A 1,670-nucleotide genomic window follows, 5' to 3' on the forward strand; every position below is an offset into this window, starting at 1 on the left:
TCACACACACACACACACACACACACACACACACACACACACAATAGGCATCATATGACCATACTATTGGACAATCTTGTGACCATATTATTATGATGGGACCATATCATTATGACATATTTAATGGGATAATATTATGACCATATAGTGGGACATTATTATGACCATAATGACTCAATATTATGGCCCTATAATAATGACACAGTATAGTCATCGTACAATTTAACAAAAACATTTTGACTGTATAGTGGGATAATGGGACTAAATTATAATGACCATATGATGGGACAATGTTATAACATACATTGGGACACTATTATCAAAACAATATTATATTGAGACAGTATGATAATATGAAGGAATTAAAAAAAACCCATTATTATACTGAGGTTGTATTATGACCATATAATGGGACATAAACAAATGGGTAACGGGGAAAGATCAGGGAAATGTAGCTTTTTTGAAAGCATCCGAGCAAAGGAATGAATGAAGAACCATGATCGCCAATGTCTGTCGCAGATTTGGCACTGGATGATGACGATAATGGGACAATATTGTAACCATGCAATGGCATAATATTATGACCATAGTCTTAAGCCCAGAAAGCAACATTTTACAGCACGGGAAAAAAAATCAAGTTTCATTCTTTTAACAATTGGACCTTCATTATGTTGTTCTTTTTTTTTTTGCTCTTGCTTTTTCAACATTTAGAATTTGAATTTCGACAAAACATTCCTTGAGCATATGCAACCGATTTCACCGATTGGTAAACTGCAGTTAAAAAAGAAAATCGAAGTTTCAGGCATAGTTCATCTGAACAGCTGGCTAACCATAGGATGAAAGGTCACTTTTAAGCACAAGGAGGCTATCCCGAAGAATGCTGTTTTGAGAAAATCAAAGGTAAAGTTTTTGGTCCCATATTCAGTTTCTTTAAAAGACAAGGAGAGTTTTCTCTATAACTAAACAAATGTACACACCAATGAAACTTAACTTCTCTAATAGGTAGGGCAATGCCCACTTTTGGTGTAGGTCAAGATTTTTGGAAATCTCCGAAATCTCGGTTAGCCTTCCTGTCCTTAAAAGCGACCAAATAATAAAGCCAGAAGGTGTGGGTAATGTGACCATAAAATGGGACGAAATGGTCTTATAATGGGAACAATATGAGCGCACGATGGGAACATTATTATCATACAATGGGAACAATATGAGCACACAATTGGAACATTATGGCCATATAATGGGGTAATATGTTGATATAATGGGGTAAAACTATCATGTGATTGGACAATAATGTTGATATAATGGGGTAAAACTATCATGTGATTGGACAATATGTTGATATAATGGGGTAAAACTATCATGTGATTGGACAATATGTTGATATAATAGGGTAAAACTATCATATGATTGGACAATATGTTGATATAATGGGGTAAAACTATCATATGATTGGACAATATGACGACACATTTTTCCCTTTCTCCCCAGGATGATACTTCCGGTGACTACCGCAAAATGCTGTTGACCTTGATAGGAGAGGAAAGTTCTATAAAGAAGTAATGGTGAGTTGTCACTACGTCATCATCATCATCATCATGGTAACAATAGCTTACTACTAAGAAGAAGAAGAAGAAGAAGAAGAAGAAGAAGAAGAAGAAGAAGAAGAAGAA

At 35.0% G+C, this 1,670-nt stretch overlaps 1 protein-coding gene across 1 annotated transcript in view; it reads left to right on the plus strand.

The window, feature by feature from the left end:
* LOC101851350 (annexin A4) overlaps nucleotides 1-1,670 on the plus strand; it is a gene marked incomplete at its 5' end in the record, with an annotated part of 32,516 nt that overhangs the window by 29,244 nt on the left and 1,602 nt on the right. The window contains 1 exon segment of the mRNA XM_035969929.1: nucleotides 1,489-1,562. Coding sequence (XP_035825822.1) covers nucleotides 1,489-1,560 — 72 coding nt within the window.

Source organism: Aplysia californica, unplaced genomic scaffold, assembly GCF_000002075.1.
Source record: "Aplysia californica isolate F4 #8 unplaced genomic scaffold, AplCal3.0 scaffold00196, whole genome shotgun sequence".
NCBI lineage: Eukaryota > Metazoa > Mollusca > Gastropoda > Aplysiida > Aplysiidae > Aplysia > Aplysia californica.